The following is a 16,335-nucleotide window of genomic DNA, read 5'->3' as shown; positions in this document are numbered from 1 at the left end:
TTTCGGTTAACCTCCTGTAAATCAGCACTCGTGGACACGCTAGCCGCACCTACTCTAGATATTGCAGGGTGAACTGCTAAATGAAAATGAAAGGTGCTTTCAGACCAAGCTTGCCGGATACAAAATGCTAGCGATGTATGATAATTGTTGTGAGGCTCACAACGCAGCCTCAAAGTAAGAGTACCACATAAAACCAGAATATATACAAGGCAAACAGCTGAAAGAAACACTCTAAATGCGTCCATCTGTGTTTTATTGCCGGTCTTTGACATTTCGCATAGCGAGCACAATGGTGCTTGACTAAACATTATGAACGAGAATATTTACATTAAAAAAGACGTCACGCAGTGAGACACCACGAATGACATGCCTGTATATACAAGCCTCCTTCATATTGCCATAATTTTTACAGTGCCTTTGGTGGCATACCGGGCATGCTTAAACTCTTCAACGAACTTCCGGTACCTGCCGTTAGGGCAAGTCTGGAAGACAGGATACAAAATCGAACGGGCAAGATATGGACGCAACCAGTTTCAGTTTTGATTTTATACTCGATTCTAATTAGTGTCATATTTCAATTAATCTTTACAAGAAAAAGAAAAGCATGCGCTAAAATCGTGTAAATACGGTAAGTTCGTTTGTGTCTGGGTTCAACCAACAGGTACATACAGTAATTTCCGTGCTACTCAAATAAAACGCAAGACACTTGGAATAAATAATCTTGTGCTTGGATTAATTTAGGGTGACAAAACCTGCAGCTACAAGAAAAAATAATGTACCGTATCAAGAGGCATAAAATCGGGGCATAATATTTTCAATTTCTGCGCTGAACAAAGCTACGGTGTAATACGCTTGAACAATGCACTTCCAGTTGGCTTAAGCGGAGAGGCTACCCCGGTGACTTCTCACTTTCAGTTCCTATTGGCTACTGCAATAACGCCATCTTCACTTCTCGTTGGCTAAGGAGGCAACGCTTGCACGTCCTGTTGGCTCTCTTCTTCGTCTGTCCACCTTGCAGGAAACGTCTCCTTGGTCATCACCTTGCATTGATGGGCCTTGCCTCACGTGCCGCTATCTGCATGAACAAACACACAACAGAGGGTGTCACCAAATTATTATTTTAAAAAATGCGAATGCAAATTACCGTAAAGCGTAAACCGCTTGTAAGGCGAGTCACTGGAATCAGGAATGTTCAAGCCATAACAAAAACGATCGTTTTCAAAACTTGCGCACGTAGAAACCGGGTATGAAAAGCTGCTGCTGCGCGCACCCGACAATCAAGGCACGTGACAGGGATGTCTGCGTCCTTTTTTAAATATACGAGTGATGCTACGTCTCAAACTCGAAGATTGGCAATAACAGATCATCCTCGACTGCTGACCCAAACGTCGCGGGATCGAATCCCAGCCACGGTGGCCGTATTTCAAAGGAGGCGAAAGGCTAGAGGCCCATGCACGCGAATTTAGGTGCACGTTAAAGAACTCCAGGTGGTAGAAACTTCTGAAGCCCTCCACTACGGCGTCTCTCATAATCATATCGGGGTTTGGGGACGTAAATCCCCAACAACTACAGTAGACTCTCGATAAACGGAACCTGAAGGGACCAGGGAAATATGTTCAGTTTAACAGGAGTTCCGTTTTCTGAGAGATGAACAGGGGTGCAGAATTCCAGTACGAAACCAATCATATCAGAGGCAGTTGTTCCATTTAGGCAGCAGTTCCGTTCAAGAGATTTCCGTCTACTGATAGTCTACGGTATTATTAATAACAGATCTTTGCAGTACTGTATTTACTCGAATCTAACGCGCACCTTTTTTCCAGTAAAACGAGTCCAAAAAATCGCATGCGCGTTAGAATCGAGTACCGGAAAAAAAAAAAAAGAAAAGAAAGAAACTCGGTTATCGTATTGCCATCGGCATTTCAAAATGGCCGCCTCCTACGCGCCTGGGTCATTTCTGCCATTATTGTTTATGTTCGTACGTGTGCTGACGAGATTGTCATCCCGTTCTGCGTTCGCATCGACGGCATGGAAGTGCCGACTCCGAATACTCGACGGGTGCACCACGATGCAGCATTTAAAAGAATAGTTATTACATGTGCAGAGACGGACGGAAATCGGGCCGTATCGCGATCATTCGGAGTTCCCGAAACGTGCGTGCGAGACTGGCGCAAACAGAAGCAAAAGATTTTTTACAGCAAAGCTTCACGAAAAGGTTTCAGTGGACCAAAGCAGGGCCGGTTTCCCGAAATCGAAAAGCGTTGACAGCGACAAGGAGTTGTCCGACAGCGACGAGGACTGATCCATTACGTGACTCATATCACCGCCGTCGTGGTGACAGTTCTAGCGGCAATGCCCGCCTTTTGACTTCGTGTTTTACTTTTTTGAAACTGTAGTTCTTTAAAACCCAAATACTTGTTCTTCTGAATGTGCGAAGTTTGACTCCTACAGACTTTTTTTGTTCTTTTTCTCTCACGAAAAATGGGTGCGCGTTACAATCGATGTATTACTTTTTTTTTGGTCGCGGAAAACGGGTGCGCGTTACAATCGAGGGCACGGTAGAATCGAGCAAATACGGTAAGTAGACAAAGGAATACAAGAAAATGTGGAACAGGAAAATACGCAGTACTTTACACACATACACAAAAGTTAAGGCGTCAAAACAGTGCAGACTGCAGTGCAAGCCACTCACAAGAAGCCAAGGCAGGTCATCTATTAGGTGAAGTTTACTGACTTGCAGTAAAGTTTCCTGCATCACTGATTTACTGAGTTGTAAATTTGATACACAAGGCCCATTTAATTTTGCAACCTTCAAAAACTTTTCTAAGTGCCATATGCCGAAAATTTTACTTCCAAGAGTTCCTAGACCAGGCTTATACTTTTTCTTTTGCATGCAACAAACTCTGTAGGGAAAGGGTTAATTCAGAGGTCTCGACCTAAACCTTAGGTTTAAAATGAGAACAAAGGCTGACTCTGACCTCGATGCTCTGTGCCAAGTGCGCATCGGCCACGGAGGACACGAGACTGATGACTGTGGCTTGCGGGCTTCCCTGCAGGCGACCCACACGGCCCGCTCGGTGCAGGTAGTCGGCCACGTTTGCAGGCAGGTCGTAGTTAATCACACGGCTGGCACGTGACGTGTCTAGGCCCCGCGATCCCAGGTCTGTGCACACCAAGAAGTCCGTCTCGCCCTTGGCAAAGCGTGCATACTGTTGTCGCCGCTCCTGAAACGAGATATCGAGCGTGAAGCTCACTCAACAAGGAAAAAGAGCCTTCAAGGTTCTTCAAGCTTCTAAGTTCAACTGCCGTTCTGCCAGACCAACATGTACTTCCACTTCTACGTGCCGACGAAATCATCTGAATGGAACCACATCCCTGCCTACAACGCCAGCGACCATGCATCATTCGAGACTGCCATTTTCAATTTGTACCACCACTCCTCTCTGTAAAGCTGTAAATGGCATTGAGATTATTTAAATAAATAAATAAACCATCTTAGCATTCTGGTCTCAGGTGCCACAGTGCATAGCGAAGCACCTAACCTATGTCATTGCACGTTCCCCCCGAAGTGACACGACTCAACTTTCCCCAAGAAGCTTTGCAGCCAACCATCACAATCAGACCCTGATAAGTACAGCTATAGTGAATTGGAAGTCCTGCCACTGCACTCTTTAGAAGATGGAGAGGCGCATCCGAATTATCAGGAATGTCGTAAAAATTCAGGTGTTCTTGCCCTGTCAGGAAAATGGGGGCAAGCGAAGCTAGGCGTGTGCATGCTTGACATACTACTTTTCTTTCTTTCTTCGTACCGCACTGTGCAATGCTCCCTCCTGTTTCCCTCCTCCATTCCGAGAATCGGACCGTCATTCATGTGCTTAGCAGCACAACACTTCATTTGCTACGGGCAATGACGACGATCATGCGCTCATATCCAGGCAACAATGAAATGTGGCAACGTAAAATGACAAGTTACCTCGATAAAAGATCAGACTGCCGTATCAGAAACGGCTGATCGCCGGCAAGCCCACGATCGAGAGAACATATGGTATGTTGTGAAAATGCGTATATGTACACGCGCTTATGTATATAGTATGTATGTGCATATGTGAATAGTTATATGTATAAATAATTGTGTATATATATGTGTTTATTGTTAAATATGCTCTGCTAAGCTGCTTTTATGTACTCCGATGTGGACCGATCACTAGCCAATGTAGGCTAACGGTCCAGACATCTTGTAATCTTTTCTTTGATTTGTCAATAAAAATCAGATTGATTGATTCATCGATTGATTGATCGATTGATCGATTATTGGAAAACGGCGCATACAAATATGCACATGCCTAGCGTACCTTCGAGGGCCGCATTTGTTAGTGCGCAAGGCCATGGGTTTATTTTTTTGTAGTCACACCTACTAACTCCAACGAAAGAAGGGGAAGTTTTTCTGAGCGGCTCATTTATATGTTAGACACAACTAAATGAGTCAAACACATAATTAGGCCATGGAAAGCGTAGAGGATGTCAATGGTTGTCTTTACCTGTAGTGTACTAATTATGACGTAAATTGAAATGAATTGAAGTGGAGGAAAAATCGCCCTTTTCGTCGGAGGGATCTGTATTCGAAGGTTGTGGGTTCAGATCTCAGTGACGAAAAGGGCGATTTCTCGTCCACTACAATTCACCTAAATTTACGTCACAATTAGTACACTACAGGTAAAGACGACAATTGACATCCTCTACGCTTTCCGTGGCCTAACAGTCTGGTCAATTCATTTGGCTGTCTACAACGCCAACGACGCTTGTGAGGCGATACAAGCTTCGCTTGAAGATTGGGTCATCGAACGTACAGTAAACCCTCGTTAACTCGAACTCGCTTATCTCGAAATCTCGGTTAAGTCGAAACTTTTTTTCGCCGTGCATTAACCTCCCATAGGTGCTATGTATTTGCCCCCTCTTATCTCGAAACGTTTTCCGGAGGGAACAGCGGATATCTCGAAATCTTGACCGGGAGGGCCGAAGGCAAAGTCCACTCCCAACAGGAAACGAGGGCTCCATGCGAACGCTTAGCTCTTACTATACGTGCCGAACGCGGTCGTGAAGGCCGAATTTGAAATTCCCGCGGACGCAGCCGTTTCCTATCAGCCTTGTCAAGCAACCGTGGGAGTGATCACATGTGCGCACCTGCGCGCGACTTATGCGCCGTGGGCGGCGTGTGCAAGCGTGGGCCAGTCAGTACGCAACCTAACCCTTGCATGTGCGAGCTGGTATTCTTTGTTTTCCCCGCGATCTGCGCACGACGCATCTTGAGTTCAGTTTTGCTGAGTAGTGAGTGGTGTGTGCAACGGACGCTTCCGAATATCGACCACGATGTCCCGCCCAAAGCAGTGCAAATCTCTGACGTTGGAGAGAAAAGTCGAGCTAATCAAGGAAGTAGAAAAGGCAGGTCGAAGCAAGTCGTGCATCGCCAAGGAATTCGGCATCCCTTTGTCAACCCTCTCGACAGTGCTCAAGAACAAACAAAAGGTTTTGGAAGGCTTCGAGCAAAGCTTCTCAAGCAAACGGAAGCGCGTTCGAGCGTCCAAATTCCCGGACGTCGAATCAGCACTTCTGTTGTGGCTCCAAAACGTTCGAGCAGCCAATCTTCCCGTGACAACCCAAATGATGATGGAAAAAGCAGACGCTTTGGCACTGCAGATGGGTCACGCGGACTTCAGCTGCAGCAATGGCTGGTTCGAGCGGTTTAAGAAGCGAAATAACGTGTCATCGAAGCCTATCCACGGCGAAAGCGGCATTGTCGACGAACAGGCTGTAGACGCATGGCGCAACCTACGCCTCGCCGAGCTGCAAAAGGAGTACGCGGACAAGGACATTTTTAACCTCGACGAAGCCGCTCTCTTTTACAAAATGCTGCCTAACCGCACATACACACCAAAAGGCGAAGCGTGCTCGGGCGCTAAGCAACGCAAAGACAGAATAACCATTCTTTTTGGTGCCAACGCTACCGGCGATGAAAAGCTGCCCCTCCTCATTATTGGCAAGTCGCTTAATCCCAGGTGTTTCCGAAATGCACGGCTCCCGAGGGATGTGACATACCGCGCCAATAAAACGGCCTGGATGACGGCGGCGCTTTTCGAAGAGCATGTCCGTGCGCTTGACCGGAAGATGGCAAAGGACGGTCGGAAAGTGTTGTTTGTTGTGGATAACTGCCCCGGTCACGGAAAAATCGACAACTTGGCGGCTGTTAGGCTGGAGTTCCTGCCGGCGAACATGACGTCCGTTCTCCAGCCAATGGATCAGGGAGTCATTGAGATTGCCCGCAAGTATTATAGGAAGAGCCTGCTGCACCGAATTCTGCTGTCATACGACAATGGGAAAAAGTATGAAATCGATCTGCTGGGTGCAATCAATCTGATGGCCGAAGCCTGGCGCCAACTACGCCCGCTGGCGATTGCTAACTGCTTCGCACATGCAGGGTTTTCTCGCGCCCCCGAATCGATCGAAGAAGACATTGGCGCAGAATTCAGCGGCTGTGATGAGCTGTGCAATGAAGTGCGCAAGGCAACTGGCTGCGTGAACGATACTGAAGACGGCGAGATGGCCTTTGAGGAGTATGCGCTCTACGAGGCGGACGTCCCCGTTACCGGAATGCTGTCGGACGCCGATATCGTTGAGATGGCCGTGAACGACGCAGAAGACCATGCAGACGAGGAAGAGCCCCGAGAAGTGCCTACGACGACAGAAACACGTAACGTGCTGCGCTTGCTCCGCAACAAGGTCGAATGCAGCGGTGGCGACCAACGGCTCATGCGATGTGTTGAGCAACTGGAGAACGCCTTTCTGGGACCGAACGCGAACGCGAAACAGGCGAGCATCACGCAGTTTTTTGGTCCTCGGTAATAAAATTTTTTTTTTCGCTCTGAATTCTTGTGCTTTACTACGGTTGCCGTCTCGTGCAGTGGAGCTTTTCCTGGCAGCACTGGCTTTTCTTTTACAGTGACCTGGGCAAACATTTTCGGCGTTTTGCTTAACTCGAAATACCGCTTATCTCGAAATTTTCCCTGGATTTTACGGCTTCGAGTTAACGAGGGATTACTGTACCTGCGCAGGCATCTCCCCGTGGAGGCAGGCAGCCTGCATGCCATTCTCGCGGAGCAGGTGGCCCAGCCACTTGCAGCAGGCGCTCGTGTTGGCAAACACCAGTTGCGCCTGGCCCCTGCGCTGAAGCAGCTCCATGAGCTTGGCCATCTTGGCCGCGGGGCGCAAGCGCAGGAATCGGTGCTCCACGTGGGGCAGTAGCCGGTGCAGCTGCGGACTGGTGATGCGCAACAGGTGTGCCTCCTGGTCACCCAGCAGCTGCGACAGGGCGTCCCGATCGGGTCGCGCCGCGCCCACCAACACCAGCTGTGCGTCCGGACGTACAACCTGTTGTCGGGTAGACACAACGTATATAGTCGGTTACCCCTTAAGAATAAATACAAACACCACCCCCAGAACTGTGGCGTGCCTGCCATTCATCTGTACAACAGGATCTTGCTAGGTGGTTTTCATTTCAACTGTGAGCACTTTTTCGCAGCTATCGGAAATACTGCACATATTAAAAATTAAAGGTTTATCATCACTACTTAAAATATTATGCTTGGTTGAGCAATGACGTCGAAACTTTGCGGAAATTTGTCAGGAAAAAGTTTGCGACCGAAAACCAGCGATACGAACATGCGTATGTATGGAAAAATCACCTACCAGAAATAAGTGAAAGGTGCTTGACTTCATGGAAATGAGCAAATGCAATTGGGTGGGGCACCTATGCTCCACCCACAGCGACGGCTGTGGGTGGAGCTTACGTTTATTAGGTTGTAACCGACTATAACTGAACCAGCAGACAAGGAAGCCAAGGAGGCACAGGGGATACTATATTTGTTGTCTTTAGCTGTAGTGTAGCGATTAGGACATAATGAAAAATCAATATGCCGCTGGTAGGGATCGAACCTAAAACCTTCAGATAACGTGTCCGATGCTCTACCGATTGAGCTTTGGCGGCGGTCGTTTTCCCATCCACTTGATTGGGTATTTCCGTGCTCATAATCCTGGGAGTGTTAGCCAGCGCCACTCATAGTCATGACGGCGAGTGTGGAACACTCTTTTTGCCAGCTGGCACCACACAGAATGTGATCTTTTTACGAACTGGCAGCTGACCAATAAGTGCACGTGTTGTCACCACATTTCGCGGACCAAGCGACTGGCGTCTCTTTCAAGGGCTATGCACTGACTCAATTCAGCGAAATTTGTTGCTGGACAAGTTGGTTGACAAGTAAGGTTGCAGAAACGAATTATGAACAGTCAAAGTACACTCACAACTCGCAATTTTCTGCATGACTGACCCACATTTAGGTGTCACTGCAGTTGTTTGTCTGTTGTGCTTCAAGAAAGCCCGCAAAACGTTATCAATACTGAGTGACCACATCATAAAGTAGCATGCTGCTCGAACCTGTCTGCTGTGAGGTCACCAGATTAAAGAAGGGGGAAAGAAAAAAAGCCACAGTTTCACCGCAAGGGCGAAGCAATGAATGTGATAGCAACAAACTGTAGTGTTATACGAAGTGAGGCTGGCACCTATCTCTTTTGTATCCGATCTCGCGTAACTACAAAACGCTGGTGTAAGAGAATACGGCTGCTCCAGGAAGAGATGCTCTTTCCGCATAGTCACTTCGCGTTGAGAGCGCAGCACGCAGAAGGGGTATACGAGCCGCCAGCTGATGGCTCCTGAGTTAGCGTGCACACCAGCAATGGCGACCGCGCCCTTAGAATCAAAGTTCAAAGTTGCTGTTCGAGCAACACCCCCCCTCTCGCGTCTTTTCATGCTCGTTCAAAACGGGTGGGGCGTTTCCTGTCTGCTTCAAAGGCAGGCCTCCTAAGCAGGGTAATGTTATCGCATGCGCCCTCCCAGCAACGGAAATGGGCCGGCTCGTTTGACCTCTGCTTCAACCATGATCATCGCCACCGCTCGCGCGCTTTTACCTGCAGTAGAACATACAATTTGCGGGGGATCTTATGAATTTGGACTTTATACGGGACATGGCGGCGACTGCGAAAACCAGTCGAGACTGTCCATAGAACATGGTAGTCATCACCTTCAGTGTTGTAGCCAGAGGTAGTTTGAGAGGTTCAACCCCCCCCCCCCTGAAATTTTTACATTTTGTGTGTGTGTCTCTCATTATATGTATACATATATATATAAGCATACGTACAAACACATGCAAAAACACACATAGTGGGGGGGGTGACTCTCCTCTATGTGTGTTTAATTAGTAATAATTAGAACATAGTTATTACGCTGCCAAAAATACCGCAGCTAGACATCCATTAGAAATGCCTACAAATGCCTTACTAAATGCCTAATTAGGACACTAATTAGGACAGCTCAATAATGAATTATAATGAACTAATTCAATATAATTAACCAATGCATTAATGGTGGATACTCCACCGTACCGGGACCAATACGTACTATGTTGTCTTTGCATAACGTAATTCCTCATTCATAAAATCTCACCCGCCACGGTGGTCTAGTGGTTATGGTGCTCAACTGCTGACCTGAAGTCACGGGACCAAGGCGGCCTGCATTTCAGTGGAGGCAAAATTCTGGATGCCCGCGCGCTCAGATTTAGGTGCACATTCAAGAACCGCAAGTGTTCGAAATTTCCAGAGCCCTCCACTATGGCGCCTCTCGTAAGCATACCGTGGTTTTGGGATGTAACACCTCAACAATTACTGTTCTTAAAATCTCGACGGATGATAGGACACACCACATGCATCACATCATTACCAATAGAATGTCAGTTTCGAGTTGGCAGTCATTCCTCTTTGCTCTGCTAAGGTGTGTTTTAAAAAGCATGGTACCTCGTCCACAATGCCAGTTATGGATCCGAGGAAGCTGTCGTCGAGCAGAGTGTCCACCTCATCCAGCACCAGCCTCCTGACGCGCCGCAGGTCCGCATGCCGAAGCACACCCGGAGTGGATACCTGCATAAATTGTCGTTTCCAGTCATAGCTATACATACCAACGGTTTCATAAAATGCACTTTTATGACTGTTTGCGTGTTCATAAAGAGTAAATCTACATAAAAATTCAGGAACTGTATTGGCACTTTAACATAAAAGGAAAAAAAAAGTTTAGGAGCCCTCGCCCTATAGGGAAAATGGAGGCAAGCAAAGCTCGGTGTGCGTGTGTGCCTGACATACTAGTACTTTTCTTTCTTTCTTTCTATTACATTGCACAATGCTCCTTCCTAACTTTTTCTTTCTTCCATGCTAGGAATTCGACCTTCACCCACGTGCATAGCAGCACAACACTTCTGTTGCTACAGGCAACAACTATGGTCATGCATGAAGCAATTAAATGAAACAATGAAATGTTATGCCGTGAAATGATGAGTGACCTCGATAACAGATCAGACTGCCATATCAGAAACGGCTGATTGCCGACAAGTCCAAGATCACGAGAACCTTTAAGGGCTGCATTTATGCACAGTCACCAGCACCGGGTTTTTCGTGTACAATGTTGCCACCACTGCCACCGAAATCTGTAACTGATAACAAGCTTCGCATGAAAAAAAAGAAGGACGAGTTGTTGCATGCAAGGCATTTAAACAAAAATACAATGTGGACGATTCTTCATGAATGGCATCTTGTGAGAGCTGTACAGAGGCTGCCAGCTGAATGTCTTTTTTCTTCCGATAAATTTGACACATTTATTGATAATCTGATTGTTGTGTTCTGTTTAGAGGTGTGCGAATATTCGAAATTTCGAATATTTTCCAAATAGTGTTTGCTATTCGATTCGCACTAAAATTTCACTATTCGAACTTCCCAAAAACAAATACAGTCAACATCTAATTGAAAGTAACCCCTTCAGAGTTTCAATATGCTTCACCTCAATACATCCTCGTATTGCGGCAAAGCTTCCTTTCAAGCTCCGTTACGGTCGAACATTGCCAAGCCACAACGTCCGATTGGAAGTGGTCCCTAGATTTTCAATATGCTTCACCTCATCACACCTCCGTATTGCGGCAAAGCTGCCTTTGAAGCTCCGCTACGGTCGAACTTGGGCAAGAGACAGTCAACGTCCGATTGGAAGTGGTCCCTAGATTTTCAATATGCTTCACCTCATCACACCCCCTATTGCGGCAAAGCTGCCTTTGAAGCTCCGCTACGGTCGAACTTGGGCAAGAGACAGTCAACGTCCGATTGGAAGTGGTCCCTAGATTTTCAATATGCTTCACCTCATCACACCCCCGTATTGCGGCAAAGCTGCCTTTGAAGCTCCGTTACGGTCGAACTTTGCCAAAAGACAGTCAACGTCCGATTGGAAGTGGTCCCTAGATTTTCAATATACTTCACCTCATCACACCCCCATATTGCGGCAAAGCTGCCTTTCAAGCTCCGCTACGGTCGCAAATGTATTAACTCAAGAAAACGCTGGTTCCAACATGGAGATGAAAGATGTGGCAGAGTTGGGGGCTCAATTAATGCTATTTTGGGCCTGAAATTTGGGCAGGAAGTCCGAAAAATCGGACGCCGAAGCTTTTTAGCATCCAAAATTTTAGGTGTTCTTATATATCGACGTCTACGAGGCAGATTTTGGAACTCCGGACTTGAAGGGAGCACACCCTTGTCCGCCACATCAATTGGGCTTCCACAGAAGTTGAAAGAGGAGGAGAGGCTGAGGAAATGGCATCTTTGCCTATCACGTGTAAAGTGTTGTCGGCAACATTTTGGTGGCACCAAATTATGTACATAAATACAATTCGGCCTCTACATTGCCTCATTCTTGATAAGATAACTATGAAATGCCACCCCGCCAGTGCTTCATCAACCTAGCGAAAAGAAACACTTTCATGTTGCTATCTCATAAGAATATGCTTAGGAATCCTCTCCAACCTTTTTTTCTGCTATTTCGCTTTGAAGTATTCGAAAAATATTTGAGAAATATTCGAGAAACATTAGAAAAATATTCGATTCGCACTCACACTTCAATATTCGAATTCGCTTCACACTCAAAATTTTGCTATTTGCACAGCTCTAGTTCTGTTGGCTAGAAGCAACCTATTCTTGTAGGTTGTCAACTGCGTGAATTCTCTTTTATGTTGGCAATTGTACAGAGTTTTACGGTTTTTTATATACAAGGCAGTTTGATCGTGCTCGTTGAAATGAGCAGTTCGAAGGCCATGTCTTTTTGGTTCATGCCCTTTGCTCTGTGGCGCGATACAACTGCACCCTTCCGCCACCTTGTGGGATTTCGCAAAAACTCATTTGCAATACTATGTGTTCATGTGCTTCGAGTTGTCGATGAATTCACCCTCGTGCTACCAATTGCTAGCTTCCTGGTTAGCTCAATTGGTAGAGCGACCACCCTGGAAAAAGGCTTTGGTCCCAGGTTCGAACCCCGGACAAGGACGAGTTTTTCAGTAACTAAGAAGTATTCTTTCTGAAAAATCCATATGAATTTCCTTGTGGCTTCGTGCTACAATCGGGTGGTTGTCTATTTTCCCTTTTTTAACCCTTCTGCCACCTTGCGGAATTCTGCGGAACTCATTTGCGATACAACACTGTTGATAACTCAAGACTTGAAGAAGATCCGAAACTGCAGGTGAGTTCTGCGGGATCCCGCAACGCGACAGGAAGGAAAGGTAAATTGACAACCACTCGTTTTAATTCGCCCTCACGCTGCCAACTGCTAGCTTCCCGGTTAGCTCAATTGGTAGAGCAACCACCCCAGAAAGGTGTTGGTCCCAGGTTCGATCCCCGCACCAGGACGAATTTTTCGGCAACCTAAGAAGCTTTCTTCCTGAGAAATCCGTATGGATTTCCTTGTAGCTTCGAGACCTGAAACTTTCCGCCATGCAGTTTATCGAGTTATTCGGAAACTGAATGCTCAGCCCCCGACTCCCAAACACGCTCACCAGCAACTGCGCTTGTTCAACATGTGTGGGCTGTGCGCGGCTGGACAGGAGGCACGCTTTGAGGTTGCAGGCGTTGGCCAGAGCATGGGCCACGCCAGCCAGCTGCGCAGCCAGCTCCCGGCTGGGCGCCACGACTAATGCCTGCGGCTGCTGCTGAAGTTGCTGCAGCATGCCTTGAAGCAGGGGCAGCAGGTAGGCCAGCGTCTTGCCACTGCCGGGTTCGGCCAGGCACAGCACGGGGCGCTTCGTCTCGTGCGTCAGCACTTCCAGGCATTCGAGCTGCAACGAAATTTGCGGAAAAATGAAGACAATGTTGCATGTCATAATACATTGACTTATATGTGTTATAGTAATTAATCCTGATTAAAGTGTAATTAAATATCTATCATGAACTAACCCATGCTAGAAACATAGTGCAAATTCGTTTTCAGTTATGGTCAAACTGAGCAGAGAAAAATTGCACTTTTGACGTGGCTCACGGGAAGTGGCCCGTCCAACGACTCGTCGAACATGGTAGTACCTCCAGCAAAGTGTTCATATGCAATGGTATACTGTAAAATGAAGTTAAACGAAGACAAATTTATTACGCAGGAGGTTCAATTCATCTAATGATCAATGCATTTTGCTCTTTCTTAGTTACTAGTTGACACAACTGGTAAAAACAAGCGGTGTACACAATTGTGCACAAAAGGGTTAAGTGCTTCATCAGACACCGATCTTGAAAAACATGGCGAGGGGTACAAAAACCCACGTGACGCCAGAAAAATCCGACAGAAAATCAGGGTTCGAGCGGGATTCAAGCCCGGGTATTCTGGTAGCAAATTGGGCGAACTGGAACATACTCGCGATGGCCAGTGCAGACAAGACACAGGATTAGAAGAATGTACGCGACACAGCAACAGCTGAAAGTTTAAAGGAAAAGCACATTCTACCTGGCACTCAAGTATTCTACCACAGAGCCACGTCAGTGCTTGAAAGTGTACTGGAACAAACTCTATACAGGCATCATGTCAGGAAAGGAGTTGTGTTAACGGACGTAATCATGCCTGGCAGAGGTGCAGAATCGCGCCAGGTGTGACAATGAGAATTGCGTAACGAGCGAGTGGTGTAAAGCCTCCCACCCATTACAAAGGGCTCAGAAATAATTCACTATCGCCGTCATTGTGCAGCAACAACGAAGTGTGCAGCTACGTAGATGCGCATATGGATTTAAAAATGCATAGTGAGTACTCTGCTAAAGCCTATACACCATTCAAGAACACATACAAAGTCAAAAGTGGAAATTCAAAGAAGGCAGAAGTTCAGGACAAGATGGAAGCTTGAAGAGATGTATGGATGTCGCTAGAGCCAACGTTTCGACAAGTGGACTTGTCTTGATCAAGACATAATCCAAATAACGCGTTCGTTTCTGTTCACTGAGCATTTCTGTTGGTATCTTGTAGTTTGTTTATGAAATTCTACTATGGACCAAGACATTTCTGCATTAATGTACTGTGTATATACATAGAGTGCTCGGTCCTTTGTGCCGTCTTGGTGATTCAGTGTTCATATAGTGTTATGTTGGAATAAACTTCTCTAAACCGGAGGGCTGCGATCAGTCGAAGGTGGCTTTTCCAAACTGAGGATTTTTCAGAGGTCATACACTAATCTACAGGGCTTACAGTTGGTTACATTCGAAGAATAAACACAAGCTCCACCTACAGCCATCACTGTCGCACCCATGAGAGAATTTGCACAGACGTTACGTCCAATCATATTTACTCATTTCCCCGTGCGTGCTTCAGATAGTTTGTGTTCTGATACAGAGACATGTTCATGTCGCTGGTTTTAGGTAACAAAAAGTTAACGTGTTGGCGAAATTCAACAATGATTCTGATATCACAGGTTAGGCAAAGGCAATATTTTATATAAGAATGGCAAAGCTTTAGTTTTCAGCGTCCGTGGTATTTACATTAGCACAGAAAAAGTACTTATGGTTCGAAAGGAAACCAGCTTGCTCGACTCTCTTACATAGGTGATTGACAAGCGTGCTGTGGTTCAATAGGTGGAGCTTGTAATACAAGCTCTACCCCCAACCTAAGAATAAATACAATGTATTTATGCTTAGGTTATGGCTGACCATAGTCTCCCTTGCACATAACAAAAATTGCAGTCACTGGCCAAGTAAAAAAAGGAACAGTTTTTGACGTTTCGAAACCTGTACAGGTTCCATGTCATATACTGCGTACATAACTGGACAATGGCACTACGTCCACTGCATTTCGAAACGTTGAAAACTGTTCCTTTTTTTACTTGGCCAGTGACCGCAATTTTCTATATGTGCAACATGCTACCTGACCAGACGAGCTTTCGTCGAACTCTTGACAATAATCTTCTTATTGAGGGGTCCGGTTTGAGTTACAATGTATATATTCTAAGGTTGTAACCGACCATAGTCTCCCTTATTCAGGGATCTGGTTTTTGCGGGTGTGTGTTGCTGGTCACTAGGCAAGTGGGGAGTCGAATACACTAAAAGCATGCGGGGCGGCACACACCTGCACAGGACTCGGCCGGGTGATGGACATTGCTTGCAGCGCGGCCAGCAGTCGCGGGTCCAGCCAGTCCGGAAACGGGTCAGCCTCGAGGGGCGGCGGCGCGTCGGCCAGCCGCCTCACCGTGAAGTGGTCGCCGTGGCTGCGCGACGAGCGGGCCCAGCCACCGGATGCGAGCGGCTGTCCCACCGTAGTCTGGCCCCAGTTCCAGTTGCGCTCCGGCCGGCGGCAGACGACCACGGGACGCCGCGAGTTGCCCAGCTGACCGAGCCGCTGTACCGCTGCTCGATCTTTCTCGACCAGCTTGCGTCGCAGTTGGCGCATCTTGTGCTGGAGGTAGACCGGCGTGCGCAGCGTCTCCGTCCCATTCTCGGCGGCGACAGTCGCCAGCTGCGCGACACGACGGGCATACTGTGTAGGAGAGCTGTTTCTTGGGCTAGTTCGAATAGCATACTGCATTTTTTGGACGCGCTTGAAAAGCAAGGTCACAGTAGGGCACACGCGTTTTCGTTTGTGGTTGTTGTGTGTAGTACAGTGTGCTTCACTATGTCCTTGTTTATTCAAGCGCGTGCAAATATAGAGAAAACTGTGTATGCGCCGGAGATAAGTGCGAAAGACAATTGTTTTACGTGCCTGTCTTGAAAAGAGGCTGCGAAGCTGGCGCTTATAACTAAACGACGCTGCTGCTGCTAATGACATGGTTTCGCAGCCACCAAAACACAGCGCGATTCATTCGTTCACTTCTTCGTGCTTCTTCACATGCGCGACATGCGATTTTCGTCTCGGGCCCGCCGTCGGCTTGCGATGGATTGTGATCTATACGCTTCGTCAGCTCGCGCGTAGTGAAG

General features: G+C 47.1%; 1 protein-coding gene across 2 annotated transcripts; it reads right to left on the bottom strand.

The window, feature by feature from the left end:
- Positions 1-218: 218 nt before the first annotated feature.
- LOC119374458 (probable ATP-dependent RNA helicase DDX28) lies at positions 219-16,236 on the bottom strand. 2 transcript variants are annotated; one of them, XM_037644560.2, is made up of 7 exons: positions 16,121-16,236; positions 15,491-15,877; positions 12,957-13,235; positions 9,895-10,017; positions 7,096-7,419; positions 2,976-3,221; positions 219-1,075 (listed from the first exon to the last, which is right to left on the bottom strand). In XM_037644560.2, the coding sequence occupies exons 1-7, from the start codon at positions 16,184-16,186 to the stop codon at positions 1,037-1,039; spliced, it is 1,464 nt and encodes a 487-aa protein (XP_037500488.1). In that variant the 5' UTR covers positions 16,187-16,236; the 3' UTR covers positions 219-1,036. The 2 variants fall into 2 exon arrangements, with proteins under 2 accessions (XP_037500488.1, XP_037500487.1); XM_037644559.2 differs by lacking the exon at positions 16,121-16,236 and having other exon boundaries at positions 15,491-15,961.
- Positions 16,237-16,335: the final 99 nt, after the last annotated feature.

The sequence above is a fragment of the Rhipicephalus sanguineus genome, chromosome 11, assembly GCF_013339695.2.
Source record: "Rhipicephalus sanguineus isolate Rsan-2018 chromosome 11, BIME_Rsan_1.4, whole genome shotgun sequence".
NCBI classification, from domain to species: Eukaryota; Metazoa; Arthropoda; class Arachnida; order Ixodida; family Ixodidae; genus Rhipicephalus; species Rhipicephalus sanguineus.
Note: the sequence above shows the minus strand (reverse complement) of the source record. Positions and strands in the feature narration are given on the sequence as shown.